General features: G+C 36.1%; 1 protein-coding gene across 1 annotated transcript in view; it reads right to left on the reverse strand.

Moving 5' to 3' along the window:
- ADAM2 (ADAM metallopeptidase domain 2) overlaps positions 1-18,770 on the reverse strand; it is a 146,518-nt gene that overhangs the window by 113,022 nt on the left and 14,726 nt on the right. Inside the window, exons 4-5 of the mRNA XM_030311871.1 lie at positions 10,884-10,962; positions 337-413 (exon numbers count right to left, since the gene is read on the reverse strand). Coding sequence (XP_030167731.1) covers positions 337-413; positions 10,884-10,962 — 156 coding nt within the window. The remainder of the gene's footprint in view (positions 1-336; positions 414-10,883; positions 10,963-18,770) is intronic.

Here is an 18,770-nt window from a genome sequence, read left to right on the forward strand (position 1 = left end):
GTTTTTTTTTAACAGTATGTAGATTATTTTGAGTCTTGGTCTTAGATGGTAAAGTAGGAAAAAGTTACTGAATATCCACAAACTTACTGAATGGCACAGAATAGTAACATTATTGATATTCATCTAGCAATTAATATTTCATAGTCTATAAATATCTCAAAAATCTTAATTCAGGATTGGGTAGGAGATATTACAAGAATTTCCATACTGTGCTTTTCCACTGACAATTTCCCACAATAAATCATGCCTCATTTTAGAACCCCTGAATATAATTTTAAAAATTTAAAACTTTAAGACAATTTTATACTTTGCAATTATCAAACTATATAACACAACCTGAGTCCAGTACATGTGCTGATGGTCACCATAGAATTTGGATAACCTTCAATAAACCCTCGGTAGTAGCAAAAATTCTGAAAAATAAAAATAAAATACGTAGACCGCTATTAGAATAATTCACGTTAAAGGAACTATTTTCAAATATTTAAAACATATATGTTTATTTGTATGTGTCAAATATTGTTTCCAAAACAGAGTTATACGATTATTAAATAAGCATTTGGCTCAACTGAACAAAAAGTTCCCAAGTTCAAAGAGAATTAAGTACACTTCCCTATTTTTCCTGTTATAAATTAAACCTAACATTTGTAGTCATTAGGATCAAAGTAAAATAATCAAAAATTTATTTTTTCACCCTCTTGACTTAAGTTTGCAAGATAGAGGTAAAAAAAAAATAAATCCAAAAGAGAATTTTTTTCTTTTCAAAATTACTTGAGTGTAATGGCAGAACAGCTTGCATTAACTCTGTCACTAATAGGGGCGCCTGGGTGGCTCGGTCGGTTAAGCGTCCGACTTTGGCTCAGGTCATGACCTCACACTCTGTGAGTTCGAGCCCCGTGTGTGGCTCTGTGCTGACAGCTCAGAGCCTGGAGCCTGTTTCAGATTCTGTGTCTCCCTCTCTCTCTGCCCCTCCCCTGTTCACGCTCTGTCTCTCTCTGTCTCAAAATAAATAAACGTTAAAAAAATTTAAAAAAAGAAAAAAACCTCTCTCACTAATAAACATAAACTTCGGAAAAATAATGTTTTAACTACATCTACAAAGGCAGGCAGGTAAAGGTGGGAGCAGGGAATCCACACTAGAAAGAAGAAAACTGCATTTTCTGATATTTGCACTTGTGTGTGTTTTCACCTGAGAGCACTCCCCAACACAGGGCAGTGTAAAGTAGCTAATATTCCAACAGCAACAACGACAACAACAAATTACTGTCCAGAGTTTGACAGTTTCTAAAAACTGGGATGTGATATATTCAGGGAAGGAGGAGGCAGAGTGAGGTCTTAAAACAGGGTGCTATTAACCAACTTCAGTGTAGGTTATTTACTTACATCTAAACTGAGACTATATGAAAGAAATCTCAAGTAGTTTAGCAGAAACTAAGACCAAAAAAACTGGAAGAACTAAGGAGAGATTTTTGGCTGTCTCCAAACACAAGAGAGTAGAGGTTGGAAACTCACTCCAGTCAATTGTCTGAGAGAGCGAGAATTAAGAAAGTCACAAGCTCCACAATGTATCATTGAATATAGCCAAGGTATGATTTTAAAATATTGTGTATGTAAACAAAAGAAAAATGTGCTCCATAGTTATGAGAAAATTCCAAAAGAGAACTGACCCTGAAACAACCAAGGATTTTGCAATTATTTTTAAAATAAAAGAATTACAACAGATATTAAAAATGTAATCAAGAATATAAAGGAAAATTTGGACACAATAAGGAGATTCAGCAGAGAAATACAGGTTATAAAAATGCCAGGTCTAAATTTTAGAACAAAAAATATATTTAAAATGAAATATACCGGGTAGAACTTAATGCACATTGGAGAGGCAAGAGAAAAGGTTTAAAAAATACTTAGAATATGGACCTGTAGAAGTGATCAAATCTGAGAGAAAGCTGAGAAAAAAAGCTTTAAAAATTAAATATAGTTGCAGCAACCAGTGGGACAATGTATCTAACATATGTTTAATTGGAGTCCCAGAGAAATGGGAAGAAACAATAGGTACAAAAACAGTTGAAAAGATAATGACTAAAGTTTCCCTAAATTTAGTGAAAAACTGCAATTATAGACAAAGACACTAAATATACAAATGGACAAAGGCTAGATCATATATAAAAATAGAAATGTGTCACACAACCCTCTGTAATCTGTCCAGGAAATAAACCCACAGGTTGGCAAGAAATAGCCCAGAAAGCCAGCCTGCTGCAAGTCAGACTTTGTGGGAAGGCACACTGCTATCTCCAGTAATAATCCAGGAAGCTAAAGAATAACTTATGTAACAGTCACCCCCAAATGACCAGGACTTGATTAAAAACTGTCAGCTTACCTAATTTTTGTCTCACCTTCCAATTTAGGACCAAGCAGAGAGAGTCAAATATGCACTCCTAAACATAAAACATAAAATATTTCAACACTACTAGTTAGTTCACCTACAGCTTTCTCATGCCAACAATAAGGGCATACCCGAGCTTTCCCTTTCTTCCACCATATAAACCTTTCCCACTTTCCTGCCTGCCTTTGAGTGTCTGCCAAAACTCAAGTGATGGTAGCTGTATACCAAAGTACGACGACTTGGAATAAGTAGACTTTGCTTGTTCTCATTTGTTTGATTTTTGTTTATTTCCACAAGATCTAAGGAACTCATTACAGTGAAATAAAACAAGCCATAGAAACTACTTGTGAAAGTGACCAGATAGTGGAATAAACAGAGAACCTTCAAAGTAGACATCATAATTATGTTCAAAGAATTTTTGAAGGAAACCATGGTTTAAAAAATAGAAGTATGAGGAGCACCTGGATGGCTCACTCAGGTGAGCATCTGACTTTGGCTCAGGTCATGATGTCACAGTTCATGAGTTCAAGCCCTAAATCAGGCTGGTTGCTGTCAGTGCAGATCCCATTTCAGAACTCGCTTCAGATCCTCAGTCCCTCTCTCTGCCCCTCCCCTGCTTGTGTTCTCTCAAAAATAAAAAGCATTTTAAAAATAAAAAATGTAAATATAAAAAAATAGCAGTATTATGACAATATCATATCAAATAGAGACTATCAATAAAAGGTAGAGATTGCCAAGGTAAGAATGGTAAAAACAAGACACAACTATAATATATCGACAGGTACCATGCTTTAAATGCAAAGGTACAAACAGATGGGGAATAAAAGAATAAAAAAGATGTATCATGCAAATAGCAACTAAAAGCAAATCTCAGTGACTATACTAATATCATACAGAATAGGCTTTAAAACAAAAAAACTGTTACTGGAAATAAAGAACAGCATTTTATAATAAAAGGTTCAATTCAACAGGAAGATATAACACTTGTAAGCATACTTGCATGAAATAACAGAACACCAAAATGCACAAAGCAAAAATAGGTAAAAGTGAAGGGAGAAATAGACAATTCAACAATTGTAGTTGGATATTTCTTTTCTTTTTCTATCCCACTTCCAACAATGGATAGAACAACTAGGCAGATCAACAAGGAAATACAAAGCTTGAAAACACCATAAACCAACTAAACCTAGCAGACATTTGTAAAACTCTCCACTAAACAACAACATAATATACATTCTTCTGATGTACACATGGAACATTTTCTAGGCTAGACCATATGCTAGGCCATAAAAAAGTCTCAATTAACTTAAAAGTTTACAAAAAATAAAAGTATGCTTTTTGGTAACAATAGCATGAAATTAGAAATCATTTGCCAAAAATTTTGGAAAACTAACAAATATGTGGAAATTAAATATCATATTCTTAAATAACTTATATGGGTCATAAAAGAAATAAACATGAACCCAGAGAATACTTTAAAATAAATTAAAATGAAGACACACCATAATAAAAAGTAGCTAAGTAAGTGATAAATTTATATCTATAAATGCATATATTAAGAAAGAAGAAGGGTTTCAAATTAATATCCTAACCATCCACCTAGGACACTGGGGTGGGGGTGAGGGGTGGGAAGAAACTAAACCTAAATTGAACAGAAGAAAGGAAATAACAAAGATAAGAGTGAAATAAAATAAATAAGAATAGATAAAAAATAAAATATATCAATCAAACCAAAAGGAGACTCTTTAAAAAGATAAACAAAATTGACAAACCTGTATAACAGCCTTGTTTTTGATAAGAAACTTATTTCTCAGCAAAGTGCAACAATGGATTTATGTACTTGGATTTAACATATACTTTCAGTTGAAAGCAGTTAGTCTAGTTGGAAGATACACATTTATGTTTTCCATCAGTAACTTTAACTCTAAATGGTCTACCAAGGGACATAATAATAGTTCCACTAATTTGGAAGATGAAACTTCCAAATGGATACGTTGAAATTCTTATGCCACTAAACATAGGCTCATCTAGTGGCTGGAGTGACTGACTCTGAATACCAAAAGAAAATTGGTTCCTTTTACCAATGAAAGCAAGAAGGGCTATGTCTTGAACCTAGCTGATTATTATAGCAACCAAAAGAGAGTATAATTAAAGATGCAGATCCTTTCGGAATAAAGATTTGTTCGTTTCAGTTTGTAAATATCCTTAGCAAACTAAGGTTCTGGGTGAAAGCAATGGGAACAGGGAATAGGTAGTAGGGGGGAAAAAAGCTATAGATAGCAATCATGACTTACTAATGAAGACAATAGTGATTTTGCATACTTTGCTTCCTATATGTATGCATATGTGTTTATTTGTGTATGCTAACCACTTTCTTTTTCTTTTTCCTTCTTCCTATTAGTTTACCTACAAGTTGTTGGAAGTTAACTTTATAATTTAATCTCTAGTTCACGTAGTATTCATTGGGACTGTAACTGAATTTGAGGAGAAATTAATATAGCTAGCAATGGACATGATGGCTCTCGTGATTATGTGTCTCCTCAATTGGGGGCAAAGGTGAGAATTTCTTCATTTGTAAAAAGGGTGGCTGAATCTTGTTAAGCAGAAACACAGGGTAGTTTTATTTTACCAGAGCTTAAATGTGTGCAAATGAAAGCTGAACAAAGTTGTGTACTTAGTCCATTATTGATGCATTGGCACCCAGCTTCTAATAAATCTTTTACCTGCTTTGCACAAATGAATCTAGGCCCATAAATTATTCCTTTGCCAAATGGTACTAAAGTTTTGCCAGTAGAAAGTGCTGGAGAGCATGAGAAGAGAGCTTTGTTTCCCAATTTCAGGGGGCTAGTTTGGAAGGCTCCTGAACAGTGTGCAGCTAATTGCACCAGCAGGGTCCTTCAGTGCCTGATGATTCTTCAGTCCACAGATCTCTGAGTGCGTGGTGGTCACTAGCATCCATCAGCCAGTAGTTTCCTCCTATAATTCAGGTCCCTCTCCTTTCATAGCAGAGTGGCTTTCTGAGATACCTCTTTGTGAACAGCTTTCCTGACTAAGCAGATTTTCAGAAAGTTCCAAAGAGAAATTTTACAGCAATACCTGTTGGTACAGCACCATAGTGACTTCCTGCTATCTATCAGACATCCATTTCTGCACCCCTTCTAACAAGGTTGGGATCTCAACCCTGGATGATGAGACTGTCTTCTTCATCCCAGTACTAGATCTGCTGCTTCTTTTATCTGGTGTTCCTGGTTTTTAGAGATCTCTTTACTTCTTATTTTTTATTCTAGTCCCCATTACAGTTGGTAATTCTTTATGTTAAACTTTCCTTGTTCACATTACTATATGGCTTATTTACATTAATTAAACATAAACTAAAACAGTGTCATGCCTTATTTTTAAAAAAATATTTCATTGGTGTCTCACCTTAATGGATTACTTTGTGTTTTTTATTGTAGACCCATGTACAGTTTCATCTGTACAAATCATACTTTATAAGATCAAGATAAAATACATGTATCTTTCCATGTGCTTTCGTCTACTTCCTTCCAAAAGTGGTTTATATGATTCAGATTGATAACATTTCTAATTCTTTGGAATAAGCAGTAAATTATATTGACCTTATAAATAGGTTAATTGGAAAAGTTGTAAATCAATAAATAAAAAATCATTTTTAACTCAGCATAGAATAAAGTCTTCATTTTAGGAATCAAAATGCTCATTTTTATTATTCTTACTGTTCGATTTCCTTCTTCAGTTTTTCCTGTTTTATCATTGTCATTTCTTGCACTGCTTTCTTCCATTTCAATGTTCTCTTTGCACTAAAAAGAATGTATACACTGTTGCTATTGTGTGTCATCTCCTACAAATGTTGACTAAATCAATTTTATGGCCAGTTCCACTCAAGTTTCCAACATATTTCCTGAGTTTTCTGCTTCATCTATCAATTATTGAGAGAAGAATGCTTAAATAAATTATTTTAACAATTTATCTATTTGTCCTTTCACTTCTGTCAATTTCTATCTCATGTAATTTGAGGTCTGTTGTTATGTGCATACACATTTTGAATTGTTATGCTCTCCTAGTGACTTTACTTTTAATCATAATGAGTATTTATTTGTTGTAGAGAGATTGTAAAGTCCACGACAATGATGAATGGCTTACACTTGTAAGTTCTAGGCACTGGGAACAAATTCTTTCTATGTCTAATGGGATGATTTGTTCTTTTGTAGATAAGTCTGTATTTACCAAGATAATATTTACCAAGGTAATATACCAAGATAATATGACTTTTAGGAATGAAAATCATTTGTAGACTTCATTAAAAACAAATTTGCTGGGGCTCCTGGGTGGCTAATTTGGTTAAGCTTCCAACTCTTGGGTTCAGTTCAGGTCATGATCTCAGTTTCATGAGTTTGAGTCCCACGTCCAGGCTCTGTGCTGACAGCTCAGAGCCTGCTTGGGATTCTCCCTCTCTCCCTCGCTCTGTGCCCTGCCCCCACTCACGCTGTCTCTGTCTCTCTCAAAATAAATCAATAAACTTAAAAAAAATTTGCCTGCTTTTAACCTAATTTTATAAACTTTCCCGATTTTTCTTCCACTGGAAATAGGCCTGCGGCTTTGGCAAATGTAAGTTATCTACATGGAACCATATATTCATTGTATTTGAAGCCAACATTAACAACTTATTACATGCAGGTTATCAATAAAAAATTCTTTGATTTACTTTTTAAATTACACATTTATCTCTCATGGTTACTCCTAGGAAGTAGGAAGTAGAGTTAGGTGTCAGGTATGTGTGTGTGTGTATATATATATATATATATATATATATATATATATATATATATTTGACAGCATGGAGATTTATGTATTTCTATACTTTACTCCATAGATGACTCACATATATTTGCCTAATGTATTAAGCAAAATTTAAAGCAACTCACCATATGTATTATTTCTTCTGTTAAAAGCTAGTCTAAATAAAAATGCTTTAATTTCAAAGTACTGGTTGATTCACTACACAGAAGTCAGGAAAACGGAAAAAATCAATAGGAATTGGTAGGGCAGTGCAAAGGAAAAAAGTAAAACGGCATTTGAGACATGGGTAATCCCTGCAATTCTATACATACTTATCAAATCTTTTTATGAATTATAAATTCATTGTAGACATTATAATTATAGAATATAGACATTAAATGAAGTTCCAAGTGTTCCAAGTACATCAAAATTTAATATATTCTTAAATGTACATGAAATTCCATGTGTATTTATTTGGTCCTTGAACATTAAACATTAGACAAGTCTTTGGATTCTCCTTCTCTTCCAAGATTTACCTTTCCTGATTCAACTCATGTTTTTCATTTTAAGTATTTCACGATATATTGCTACATGTACATAAGCACATACATATACATCATCATGAAATAATAGCTTAAAAACATCATAAACATTTTTGGTTTGGTTAACCATCTGTGTAATAGAGCTAACCTGAGACACATTGTAAGAAGAAAGTTAGGGGTCCCCAGAAAGAAATATGAGACGTAGTTTTTGAGACACAAGAGAAGTCATTTTAGGCCCCAGCTACTTTCTGTGATCAATGCTTTACCAGCTCTATTTGCCCAAGCACACTTCTCCTAGATCTTCTTAGGAAGTATCAGAATCACAAAACAATGCAAAAAACTCAGAAGTTCAGGGTTTTAAGGGAACAAAAGAAATGAAAAAAACTAACAGTCTCTACCAGGTCAGGAAACAGCCTAATCATATCAGAGACATGAATCTGTGGTACCTGCTACTTTGATGAATTCCTGGATCAGTTGTAGCAGGTTTTTGGTGGAATCTTTTGCGTTTCTATATACAGTATCATGTTGTCTGCAAAGAGTTAAAGTTTGACTTTCTCCTTGCTGATTTGGATGACTTTTATTCCTTTATGTTGTCTGATTGCTGAGGCTAGGATTTCCAATACTATGTTGAATAACAGTGGCACGAATGTACATCCCTGTATTTTCCTGACCTTAGGAGGAAAGCTCCCAGTTTTTCCCCATTGAGTATGATATTAGTGGTGGGTCTCTTGTATATTGCTTTTATGATCTTGAGGTACTACCCTTCTATCCCTACTTTCTTGAGGGTTTTTATCAAGAAAGAATGTTGTATTTTGCTGAATGCTTTCTCTGCATCTATTGAGAGGATCATGTGGTTCTTGTCCTTTCATTAATATGATGTATCACATTAATTGATTTGCAGATATTGAACCAGTCTTGCATCCCAGGTTTAAATCCCACTTGATTGTGGTAAATAATTCTTTTAATGCATTGTTCAATCCAGTTGGCTAGTATCTTGTTCATAATTTTTTACATCCATATTCATCGGGCAAATTGGTCTGTAGTTCTTTTTAGTGGGGTCTTTGTCTGGTTTTGGAATCAATGTAATGTTGGCCTCATAGGATGAGTTTGGAAGTTCTCCTTCCATTTCTATTTTTTGGAACAACGTCAAAAGAATAGGTGTTAGCTCCTCTGTAAACGTTTGGTAGAATTCCCCTGAAAAGCCATCTGACCCTGGACTCTTATTTTTGGGGAGGTCTTTATAACTAATTTAATTTCTTTGCTAGTTATGGGTCTGTTCAAATTTTCTATTTCTCCCTGTTTCAACGACATGCAGAAGAATGAAACCGGACCACATTCTTACACCATTCACAAAAACAAACTCAAAATGGATGAAAGATCTAAACACAAGACTGGAAGCCATCAAAATCTTAGAGGAAAAAGCAGGCAAAAACCTCTTTGACTTTGGCCACAACAAGGTCTTACTTAACACATCTCTGGAGACAAGATAAACAAAAGTAAAAATGAACAACTGGGACCTCATTAAGATAAAAACTTCTGCACAGTGAAGGAAAAAATCAGCAAAACTAAAAGGCAACCAATAGAAATGGGAGAAGATATTTGCAAATAACAAATCAGATAAAGGGTTAGTATCCAAAATCTATAAAGAACTTATCAAACTCAACACCCAAAAAGCAAATAATGCAGTGAAGAAATGGGCAAAAGATATAAATAGACATTTTTCCAAAGAAGACATTCAGATGGCCAACAGACACATGAAAAAAATGCTCAACATTGCTTATCATCAGGAAAGTACAAATCAAAACCACAATGAGATACCACCTCACACCACTCAGAATGGCTAAAATTAACAACTCAGGCAACAGATGTTGGCAAGGATGTGGAGAAAGGGAAACTCTTTTGCACTGCTGGTGGGAATGCAAACTGGTGCAACCACTCTGGAAAACAGTATGGAGGTTCCTCAGAAAAATTAAAAATAGAACTACCCTACAACCCAGCAATTGCATTACTAGGTATTTATCCAAAGGAGACAAAAACGTTGATTCAAACATACACCCCAATGTTTATAGCAGCACTATCAAGAGTAGTCAAATTATGGAAAGAGCCTAAATGTCAATGGATGAATGGATAAAGAAGATGTGGTATATATATGATGGAATATTACTCAGTGATTAAAAGAATGGAATATTACTTGGCAATCATAAAGAATGAAATCTTGCGATTTGCTACAATGTCGATGGAACTAGAGGATATTGTGCTAAGAAAAATTAGAGAAAGACAAATATCCTATGACTTCACTCATATGTGGAATTTAAGAACCACAACAGATGAACCTCGGGAAAGGGAAATAAAAATAAGATACAAACAAAGAGGGAGACAAACCATAAAAGATTCTTAAATACAGAGAACAAACTGAGGGTTGCTTGAGGGGAGGTGGATGGGAAATGGGCTAAATGGGTGATGGGCATTAAGGAGGGCACTTTTTGGGATGAGCACTGGGTGTTATTTCTAAGTGATGAATCACTACATTCTACTCCTGAAATAATTATTACACTATATGCTAACTAACTTTGATTTAAATAAAGTTTAAAAAATAAAATAAATAAGCAAGACCCTGCACTCTTTACTCAAGAGAAAAAGCCCCCATCCACTTTATACTGGCTCTCTGAGCATGCCCATAGCCCCTTTCTCTTGTCCAGCACTTACTTCTGTTTCATTATAATGTGAAAATCTCCACCCTAGGAGGAGCACAACCTTCATTAACATAGCACAAAATGCGTGTATAAGGCATGTTTTGTCAGGACGCCTGCACAACCTTATGCCCGCCTTTAGATGTGATGGCAAAGCTCCCCTTTCTGAATAATCCTAAATAAAAAGAAACTGCTAACTCCTGCTTGGGCTTTGGAAGCTAGTCTTTGTGATTTTATTTGTTGCAAATAAAGTTTGTCTTGTGTGACATCACCACCTGGTATAGTCTCTATCTGTAACTCACCAAGGAGCAAACTCATGCTAGTTCAGTTACAGCATCATCAAAAGTAAATGGTTAAATTTATTTTAAAACAAAACATAACTCCAACCCTTTGTTTTCTGACATGTGAACCCTAAGTAAGGTGATCGTAGAAAGTCACATAATAAAGGTAAACAGACAGTAGAAGTAATACCTGAAACTGTTGTTCAAGAGGCTTCATACTTCCTGTGCCATTATAACCATAAACTCTAAAATTACGAGGTAAAAAAGCCCTGTAAGATAAAGATATAAAGTATTTAATGGGAAATTTGTTTCCTAAGCTTCTATTTTGATATGTTTTCCATTGTATTTATTATAGACAGGTAGGTAAACAGAGTCAGGGTAGAAATAGAGAGAGATTCCTGAAAACATGCACTTTGTTCTAATTTTACTCAAAAACCCTGGTGTCCAGACCTTTCTTTACTCACCTTACTGTCACACTGTCCTCTAGGCTGTTTTTAATTTTTTTTAATATTTATTAATTTTTGAGAGACAGAGAGAGACAGCGTGCGTGAGCAGGGGAGGGGCAGAGAGAGAGGGAGACACAGAATCTGAAGCATGCTACAGGCTCCCAGCTGTCAGCACAGAGCCTGACACCAGGCTCGAAACCATGAACCATGAGATCATGACCTGAGCCAAAGTCGGATGCTTAACCCACTGAGCCACCCAGGCGCTCCCTCTAGGCTGTTTTTTAAAACATGATAGGCAAGTTTTGTCTCAGGGTATTTGTACTAGTTGTTGCCCCTTCCTGGGATATTCTTCAATATAGCTCATTGTCTCATCTATTTCAAGTGTTTGCTTACATATTCACTTAGTGAGGCTTATCTTGGCAAGTTTATTTCTTAAATACCCTTTCCTAGTATCAAAACATAGGATTTCCAAACAATACTTCTAACTTTGCTCTTTATTTTTGCTTACGCATTTGTCACCTTCTAACATTAATCCTAATCCACTCATTTCTTATATCATTATTAGTTTCATTTGATAACAATATAAGCAGATTCTTGTCAATTTGGTTTACCAGTTCATCTGAAGCACTTAGAAGAATATCTGTAAAATAGCAAATGGTCAGTAAATAGTGAATTAATGTGGCAAGAATTCAACAAATTAGATGGAGATCTCAAATTTCAATATATTATTTGTAAATGTGGGAAGCATATGCCCTATAAAGACAAACAGTAAATGTAGATATCCCATTTTTATTTTCCTAATAAGCATAATATAAAGATTTTTGACTGCCATAGCAGTTTGGATTTGTTGATGTAAAAGTTCAAGGAGCGAAACCACTGACAAACAGAGCAAAATTTTTCGCATTTTTGTCATACCAAAAAAGTATATGACCCACAGTGGGGTGGGGCTCCAGGAAACACATAAATTCTGAGTTGAAGGAAAAAAAAAGCTACATGTCTATGTTTGGTCAAGGAGAAAGCTACTGGGATGTCTAGAAACAAGCAGAACCCCTCGTGTCAGGTACTCCTAGAATGAAAGTACTGAGTTTTTGAGGTGTATCAAATACATAGCTTCTCTTCCTGTAAAATCTTTTGCCAATGTTTGAAATTGTGTGGAGTGGTCAAAGAGCTAAACTTAAAGTCTCTGAAAATAAAAGCAAATATATATTTTTTAAATCAATGATACAGAATCAATAAGCTCTATTTAATTCAGGCATGATAAAAGCAAAGAAAAATCACATCTGATGTTTTTAAGGACTAATGAAAACTAAAATAAAACCTTCAAAGTATTAAGAGGAAAAAGAAAAAAAAAAGATGTTACCTTTAAAGAAACAGCAATATGATTGACAACTACCTTGTCAATAAATATGAAGAAAGTCAGAAGATAACAGAATGACAGTTTTAAAAGTCTAAAGTCATTTTTAAAATGTCATCCTAGAATTTATTCCAGCAAAAAAAAAATTTTTTTTTCAACGTTTATTTATTTTTGGGACAGAGAGAGACAGAGCATGAACGGGGGAGGCGCAGAGAGAGAGAGGGAGACACAGAATCAGAAACAGGCTCCAGGCTCTGAGCCATCAGCCCAGAGCCTGACGCGGGGCTCGAACTCCCGGACCGCGAGATCGTGACCTGGCTGAAGTCGGACGCTTAACCGACTGCGCCACCCAGGCGCCCCCAAAAAAAAAAAATTTTTAAGAGTAGGTTTAGGTAAAAATTTAACACTGAAATAAACCAATATAATTAAAAACCAGCAGACTTGCAACAAAAATATGGAGAATTCCTGAGATATAGAAATTAAGTGCACATAGAAATGGAAATGTCGGAATAAATGAAGAGCAAATTTGTGAGTAAACTTGTGATTAAATATAAAAGAATATTGATTGTGCAAAAAATAATTATAATATCTCATTGGGGTTTAAAAATATGGAGGATTATAATATCTGAAAAAATAATGAAAACATAGAAGAAGGAAGATGGAATTGAAAGGTTTAATGATCTGACAATATAGGGTAACTGATAAAAGTAATAATGCATATTAGATTCAATAACTCAGAGATTAATATGTTAATCTAGAGAAACAAATGAAAGAATAGAAAAAGAATGTATAACAAAGAATTTAATTGGGGGGAAACGGTATAAAATGGTAGATTCATTAAAATGAACACAAAAGAAAAAAGAATATAAAATAAAATGCACAAAAGAAAAATAATAAAATTATTTCAAAAACTAAATGGAAAATCAAAGGATCAGGAAAAGCAAGGCATCTTAAAACTGTTGAACAAGGCTGGACATCAAGAACTATTATAAAGTAATTGTAATTAGTATGGTATGGTATCTCATTAGACAAATAATGCTCAAGAATAAACATATAAACTAGCAGAAGAGAAAAAATGTATCAATAAAGAGACCCTCCTCATAAATAGTCATTTGATTTATGACATTGATTATAGTACAGTGAAGAGAGGTTGTGTTTTCTTCTCAATGGCCTTTTCTGATTCCATAGGATGCTACTACGAAAAATAATTAAGTCTTCACCTTTATGTTCACAAAACACATAAATATCAATTCTGGATGAATTTAGAGTTAACTATGAAAATGAAAACAATAAAAACCATTGAAAGAAAATAGTAGCTTGGATGTATGACTGTATGTAAACAATGATTTATTTTAAAATATGAAAAGAATAATACCTACAAAGTAAAAAATGATAATTTGGACTGCATTAAAAGAAAGAATTTCACACTCAATAAAAAATAGACTGAATAAAAATGGAAAGAAAATGATAGGAAAAATGTAGTTTACAAATACTAAACAACAGAAAGTTAGTGTAACTATACATACACCATTAAAATTTAAGAAAAACTAATTACTAAAAAATAGCCACATCATAATATTAAAATTGTATTCACACTCAAAATTTATACAATTTTGAAATTATAATCTCAAAAATGTAATTCAAAATTCACATAAGGAAACTTTACAATTTGAAAATCATTGTGGAAGATTTTAACACATATATATAACTAAATAATATAACAAATAGAAAAATCAATGTTGAATATGAAAGAATTTTATGATTAAAAAAGAACACTAGAGGGGCGCCTGGGTGGCGCAGTCGGTTAAGCGTCCGACTTCAGCCAGGTCACGATCTCGCGGTCCGGGAGTTCGAGCCCCGCGTCAGGCTCTGGGCTGATGGCTCAGAGCCTGGAGCCTGTTTCCGATTCTGGGTCTCCCTCTCTCTCTGCCCCTCCCCCGTTCATGCTCTGTCTCTCTCTGTCCCAAAAATAAATAAACGTTGAAAAAAAAAATAAAAAAAAAAAAAAGAACACTAGAACAAGTGATTATGGAATATATACTATTTTTTAGACCATATAGGATAATTACAAAAATTGAATATATATTACATCACAAAGTTAGTCTCAACTTTTAAAGGATTGAAATCAAAGAATATTTTGTGTTCAAAAATTACTAGAAATAATAACTAGAAAACTGCCACATATATTGATATTTAGAGATAATGAAATAATTCATGGACCAAAGAAGAAATGTAATATAAACTTGAAAATGTTTGCTAATAGTCGACCAGAGAAAATTCTACACAGCCAAAGATATAAGGGGCAGCTAAGCAATATTTGGAGAAAAAAGTTAGCCTTAAAATTTTCAACTAGAAAATTAAAATGGTTGATGAGTAATCAACTTAGAATTCATTTGAGGGAGCTATAAACATAGATCAAAATTAACACACAAAAAAAGTAAAAGCAAAGCAATAATACAAAAATCATATAATGTGGATAATAACATAAAAATTAGTTCATGAAAAAAGTTATTAAATTGGCAAAGTAATGGTGAGATGTGTCAAAGAAAAAAGAAAAAAAGATGAAATGATATTAAAATGCAAGAGGGTGACTGACCTTAAAAATACCAGTCTTTGAAAAAGTAAGAGGAGGAGCTGAGGAAGATGGCGGCGTAGGAGGACGCTGGGCTCACCGCGCGTCCTGCTGATCACTTAGATTCCACCTACACCTGCCTAAATAACCCAGAAAACCGCCAGAGGATTAGCAGAACGGAGTCACCGGACCCAAGTGCAGACGAGAGGCCCACGGAAGAGGGTAGGAAGGGCGGCGAGGCGGTGCGCGCTCCACGGACTGGCGGGAGGGAGCCGGGGCGGAGGGGCGGCTCGCCAGCCAAGCAGAGCCCCCGAGTCCGGCTTGCAAAAGCTGAGGGGCCTGACGGACTGTGTTCCGACAGCAAGCGCGACTTAGCGTCTGGGAGGTCATAAGTTAACAGCTCTGCTCGGAAAGCAGGAAGGCTGGAGGACAAAGGGAGGGTGAGCTGCCGAGCCCCCGGACCACAGAGCTCAGTTTGGCGGGGAACAAAGGCGCTCGTCAGCGCCATCTCCCCCGCCCATCCCCCAGCCAAAATCCCAAAGGGAACCGGTTCCTGCCAGGGAAATTGCTCCCTCCGCGCAAACACCCAACTCTGTGCTTCTGCGGAGCCAAACCTCCGGCAGCGGATCTGACTCCCTCCCGCTGCCACAGGGCCCCTCCTGAAGTGGATCACCTAAGGAGAAGCGAGCTAAGCCTGCCCCCCCTGCCACTGTGCACCTTGCCTACCCACCCCAGCTAATACGCCAGATCCCCAGCACCACAAGCCTGGCAGTGTGCAAGTAGCCCAGACGGGCCACGCCACCCCACAGGGAATCCCGCCCCTAGGAAAGGGGAAGAGAAGGCACACACCAGTCTGACTGTGGCCCCAGCGGTGGGCCGGGGGCAGACATCAGGACTGACTGCGGCCCCGCCCACCAACTCCAGTTATACACCACAGCACAGGGGAAGTGCCCTGCAGGTCCTCACCACACCAGGGACTATCCAAAATGACCAAGCGGAAGAATTCCCCTCAGAAGAATCTCCAGGAAATAACAACAGCTAATGAGCTGATCAAAAAGGATTTAAATAATATAACAGAAAGTGAATTTAGAATAATAGTCATAAAATTAATCGCTGGGCTGGAAAACAGTATACAGGACAGCAGAGAATCTCTTGCTACAGAGATCAAGGGACTAAGGAACAGTCACGAGGAGCTGAAAAACGCTTTAAAGGAAATGCAAAACAAAATGCAAACCACCACGGCTCGGATGGAAGAGGCAGAGGAGAGAATAGGTGAACTAGAAGATAAAGTTATGGAAAAAGAGGAAGCTGAGAAAAAGAGAGATAAAAAAATCCAGGAGTATGAGGGGAAAATTAGAGAACTAAGTGATACACTAAAAAGAAATAATATACGCATAATTGGTATCCCAGAGGAGGAAGAGAGAGGGAAAGGTGCTGAAGGGGTACTTGAAGAAATTATAGCTGAGAACTTCCCTGAACTGGGGAAGGAAAAAGGCATTGAAATCCAAGAGACACAGAGAACTCCCTTCAGACGTAACTTGAATCGATCTTCTGCACGACATATCATAGTGAAACTGGCAAAATACAAGGATAAAGAGAAAATTCTGAAAGCAGCAAGGGGTAAACGTGCCCTCACATATAAAGGGAGACCTATAAGACTCGTGACTGATCTCTCTTTTGAAACTTGGCAGGCCAGAAAGAATTGGCACGAGATTTTCAATGTGCTAGACAGAAAAAAATATGCAGCCGAGAATCCTTTATCCAGCAAGTCTGTCATTTAGAATAGAAGGAGAGATAAAGGTCTTCCCAAACAAACAAAAACTGAAGGAATTTGTCACCACTAAACCAGCCCTACAAGAGATCCTAAGGGGGACCCTGTGAGACAAAGTACCAGAGACATCACTACAAGCATAAAACATACAGACATTACAATGACTCTAAACCCGTATCTTTCTATAATAACACGGAATGTAAATGGATTAAATGCGCCAACCAAAAGACATAGGGTATCAGAATGGATAAAAAAACAAGACCCATCTATTTGCTGTCTACAAGAGACTCATTTTAGACCTGAGGACACCTTTAGATTCAGAGTGAGGGGATGGAGAACTATTTATCATGCTACTGGAAGCCAAAAGAAAGCTGGAGTAGCCATACTTATATCAGACAAACTAGACTTTAAATTAAAGGCTGTAACAAGAGATGAAGAAGGACATTATATAATAGTTACAGGGTCTATCCATCAGGAAGAGCTAACAATTATAAATGTCTATGCGCCGAATACCGGAGCCCCCAAATATATAAAACAATTACTCATAAACAGAAGCAACCTTATTGATAAGAATGTGGTAATTGCAGGGGACTTTAACACCCCACTTACAGAAATGGATAGATCATCTAGACACACGGTCAATAAAGAAACAAGGGCCCTGAATGAGACATTGGATCAGATGGACTTGACAGATATATTTAGAACTCTGCATCCCAAAGCAACAGAATATACTTTCTTCTCGAGTGCACATGGAACATTCTCCAAGATAGATCATATACTGGGTCACAAAACAGCCCTTCATAAGTTTACAAGAATTGAAATTATACCATGCATACTTTCAGACCACAATGCTGTGAAGCTTGAAATCAACCACAGGAAAAAGTCTGGAAAGCCTCCAAAAGCATGGAGGTTAAAGAACACCCTACTAACGAATGAGTGGGTCAACCAGGCAATTAGAGAAGAAATCAAAAAATATATGGAAACAAACAAAAATGAAAATACAACAATCCAAACGCTTTGGGACGCAGCGAAGGCAGTCCTGAGAGGGAAATACATTGCAATCCAGGCCTATCTCAAGAAACAAGAAAAATCCCAAATACAAAATCTAACAGCACACCTAAAGGAAATAGAAGCAGAACAGCAAAGGCAGCCTAAACCCAGCAGAAGAAGAGAAATAATAAAGATCAGAGCAGAAATAAACAATATAGAATCTAAAAAAACTGTAGAGCAGATCAACGAAACCAAGAGTTGGTTTTTTGAAAAAATAAACAAAATTGACAAACCTCTAGCCAGGCTTCTCAAAAAGAAAAGGGAGATGACCCAAATAGATAAAATCATGAATGAAAATGGAATTATTACAACCAATCCCTCAGAGATACAAACAATTATCAGGGAATACTATGAAAAATTATATGCCAACAAATTGGACAACCTGGAAGAAATGGACACATTCCTGAACACCCACACTCTTCCAAAACTCAATCAGGAGGAAATAGAAAGCTTGAACAGACCCATAACCAGCGAAGAAATTGAATCGGTTATCAAAAATCTCCCGACAAATAAGAGTCCAGGACCAGATGGCTTCCCAGGGGAGTTCTACCAGATGTTTAAAGCAGAGATAATACCTATCCTTCTCAAGCTATTCCAAGAAATAGAAAGGGAAGGAAAACTTCCAGACTCCTTCTATGAAGCCAGTATTACTTTGATTCCTAAACCAGACAGAGACCCGGTAAAAAAAGAGAACTACAGGCCAATATCCCTGATGAATATGGATGCAAAAATTCTCAATAAGATACTAGCAAATCGAATTCAACAGCATATAAAAAGAATTATTCACCATGATCAAGTGGGATTCATTCCTGGGATGCAGGGCTGGTTCAACATTCGCAAATCAATCAACGTGATACATCACGTTAACAAAAAAAAAGAGAAGA

Source organism: Lynx canadensis, chromosome B1 (genome assembly GCF_007474595.2).
Source record: "Lynx canadensis isolate LIC74 chromosome B1, mLynCan4.pri.v2, whole genome shotgun sequence".
In the NCBI taxonomy this organism is placed as follows: Eukaryota; Metazoa; Chordata; class Mammalia; order Carnivora; family Felidae; genus Lynx; species Lynx canadensis.